Source organism: Pyrgilauda ruficollis, unplaced genomic scaffold, assembly GCF_017590135.1.
Source record: "Pyrgilauda ruficollis isolate IOZ18807 unplaced genomic scaffold, ASM1759013v1 scaffold113, whole genome shotgun sequence".
Lineage (NCBI taxonomy): Eukaryota > Metazoa > Chordata > Aves > Passeriformes > Passeridae > Pyrgilauda > Pyrgilauda ruficollis.
In genome coordinates, this window is record NW_024509544.1 from 1198194 (window position 1) to 1201354 (window position 3161).

The 3161-nt window shown below is 65.3% G+C and overlaps 1 protein-coding gene across 1 annotated transcript in view; it reads left to right on the forward strand.

Annotated features, from left to right (window-relative positions):
• Positions 1-2392: 2392 nt before the first annotated feature.
• CAMK2B (calcium/calmodulin dependent protein kinase II beta) overlaps positions 2393-3161 on the forward strand; it is an 18181-nt gene continuing 17412 nt past the window's right edge. Inside the window, exons 1-2 of the mRNA XM_041478616.1 lie at positions 2393-2471; positions 2972-3073. Coding sequence (XP_041334550.1) covers positions 2393-2471; positions 2972-3073 — 181 coding nt within the window. The remainder of the gene's footprint in view (positions 2472-2971; positions 3074-3161) is intronic.

The following is a 3161-nucleotide window of genomic DNA, read 5'->3' on the forward strand; positions in this document are numbered from 1 at the left end:
GGGCCTGTGAGTGATTCGGTGCCACCCAGGGGATTGAGTGTGCCCCATTCTCCACCGTCACCTTGCTTAGGGGACAAGGACAGGGACACCGTGCCTGGGGTGTCTGTCTGTCTGTCTGTTTGTCTGTCTGTCTGTCTGCCAGCACGGGCTCCAACACCGGGGTGGGTGTTGTGGTGCATATGGGGAGAGTAGAATTTGGGGGTCCTTCAGGGTGTGGATGTAGGATTCCTGGGGGTGGAGGGCGTGAGTTTTGAGATCCCTGGGAGGGGCTAGGTATAGGATACCCCGGGGAGGGCCGGATTTATGGGTTCCTTGGGTGTGGGGATGCTGGAATGTGGAATCCCAGGGTGGGGGGCTAGATTTTGGAGTCCTTGGGGTGTGGTATGAGATCCCTAGGGAGAGGTACTGCATTTCTGTGTCCTTGGGGCAGGGGGATGCGCATGGGATCCCCAAAGCTGGCTGGCTTTCATAGGGTGGGTGCTCCGGGGATACCACCCCCGAGGTGTCGCCCACCCCTCTCCCCCTGCACCGGTGCCGGCATCTCTCGGTGCCGATGCGCACACCGGGCCCCCCCCCGGCCCCCCGGCCGCCCACGGTCCCCATGGCAACGGCAAAATTTGGGAATTTGGGCCACCCACCCACCCCTCCGGCATGGTGGGGGGGACACCCCGCTGTCCCCAGGCCCCGGGGCTGCTGCTGCCCTCCGGGGTGGCCTTCTGTGTGTCCCCCGCAGCAAAATCCACCCCCGCGTGATGCTGCTGACACTGGGGGGCTTCAAGGTGCCCTTGGGGGAAGCAGGGGGGTGATTTTGTCCCTCTCCGACCTCTCCCGGGTGTTTTGCCTGGGGAGGGGTTGGAGCCTGGAAGGGTTGTTTGGGGTGACATTGGTGCGGGAGGAGGGAGCTCGGTGTTGGGGGGAATAGGGGGATTCCCCGAGGGGGAGAAGGCAGGGCATGGATGGGGGTCTCTGTGCAGGTTATCTGGATATTGGGGCTTTTTAGGGGACATTATGGGATCCGGAAGGGGTGCGGGTTTGGGGTCCTTTGGGGGGGGTGGTTGTGAAATTCTTGAGGGGGGTCTGGATCTGAGTCCTGTTGCGGGGAGTGTGGATGTGAGTGTGGGTTTGGGGTCCTTGGGGGGATCCGTCGGAGGGAGTCTGGACACAGGGCTGTTTGTGGGGGGACTCCCGGGAAGGGGCGTCTGGATATGGGGCCTTTAGGGGTGGGGGCTTGGTTTCCCACTGCCGGGGGTAATTTGGGATAAAGGGGTCCCGGGGTGGGTGGGTGGCTCTGCTTATGGGGCCCTTGTGGAGACAGGGGGGATCCCCCGGCGTGCGGGGGCNCCCCCACCCCTTATACCGCCCCCCTCCTGGGGCCTTCCAGCCCTCCCCGGCAGCCCGGACCCCTCAGCTCCTGGGGGTCCCCCCTCCCCATAGCCCTCCCTGTTCCCCATCCTTATGGACCCCCACCTTTAGGCTGCCCTGATCTGTCCTCAACGCCCAGCCCTGGTCACCCCAGACCCCTCCTCCATCCCTCCCGATCCCCTGCAGTCCCCAGTCACCTGTCCCTGGAGACCCCCACTCACTCAGTCCTTACAGCTGCCCTTGACCCTATGGACACTCCATCCTTGCAGACCCCCCAGTTCCTCCCCAACCCCTCCCCACCATTTTCACAGATTCCCCCAGCACACCTAATCCTGCCCCTGCCTCCTACAGACCCCCTCAGTCCTTAAAGCCCCCCCTGATGGATTTCCCCATCCCTCAGCCCCCCCCCATTTCCATAGACCCTCCCCCATCTCCACAGAACCCCCCCATTCCCCCCCATCCCTCTCCCCTCTGGTCCTTTCAGACCATACTCCCCCCATCCCCTATTAGACCCTTTTGGGCCTTATATAACTCCCCAAATCCACTCCCCCTTCGGGTCCTTACAGCCTCCAGCCCTCCTGGGCCCCCCGGGCCCTAAAGCCTCCCAGGGCCCCTCTGCTGCCCTGAATCCTTCCAAGCCCCCCAGCTGTGCCCCCGCATCGTGACCCCTCGGGTGGGTGTTGTGGGGAGCTGAAGAGGGGCTGTTTCTGAGGGGTTCATTTGCCCCCCCAAGGCCATGGGGGTTGCAGTTTCCCCCCCCCCATCCACGGGCAGGGATTGGCTGGGAGTAAAATGAGGGGAGCAGGAGGGGGTCAGACCTCGTGTGGGGGGCTGCACCACCCCCTCCCTAGATCGGGGAGCGCTTTGCAGGGGTGGCTGTGTCCCTTTGGGGGTACCAGCAGGGGGAACATGGTGCCAATCGGGGGCTGTTCTCTCGGTCTGCCCAAAATCCAGCCCATCCTGGTTGCCATGGCAACGTGGTCCTGTTTCCCCCTTCCCATCTCCCGGTGTAGCCTGCCAGCCATCGCGCATGTGTCCCCCCCTCACCGGGGTAGGGGGGGGGATCCCTCTCGCCGGGGGGAAACTGAGGCACGGCTCGGGCCACGACGGTGTGCCCCCCCCAGGGACTGGCAGCCACCATGTCCCCTGTCCTGGGGGCCACGTGGGGAAGGGAGGGGTCAGGGCCGTGGGAACCCCCACTGTTCCCCTGGTGGTGAGAGGGTCCCCCCTGTTTGGGCCAGCATGGGGCCCTCGGTGCCTGAGGACACGGGGACACGGGGCGGTGGCAGGAGAGGCCCTGAACCCTTCCCAGGGCACACGTCCCACGCAGCTCCCTCTCCGCGGCAGGCCTGGGGTGGTGCTGGTCTCAGCCGTGTCCCCAGCCTGTTGTGGGGATCTCCTCTGTGTGCCCAGCAAGGGAGGGGCCTGTCGGGCAGGGGACAGGCAGGGACAAGGGTCCTGGAAGGGGGACAGCAGCACTTGAAGGGGGTGACGGTGTTTCTGCCCGGCACGGGCACGACCCTGCTTTTCTCATCTCTGTCCCTGTCCCTGGGGGGGGACAGCTGGTGGCTGCCAGCTCCCCACTCTCGGAGCCGGGTCCTGTGCCCAGCTACCACCACCACTGCCACCACCACTGTCACCGCCACTACCATCATCACCATCACCGCCACCACGGCCACTGCTGCCATCCGGGCCACCCACTGTTCCCATGGCAACGAGCTGCCGGTGCTGGATCCTTCCTGCGACCCCCCCCTCCCGCGGTGCTGCGTGGCACCGAGCCCCCCCTCCGCCCTCCTTCC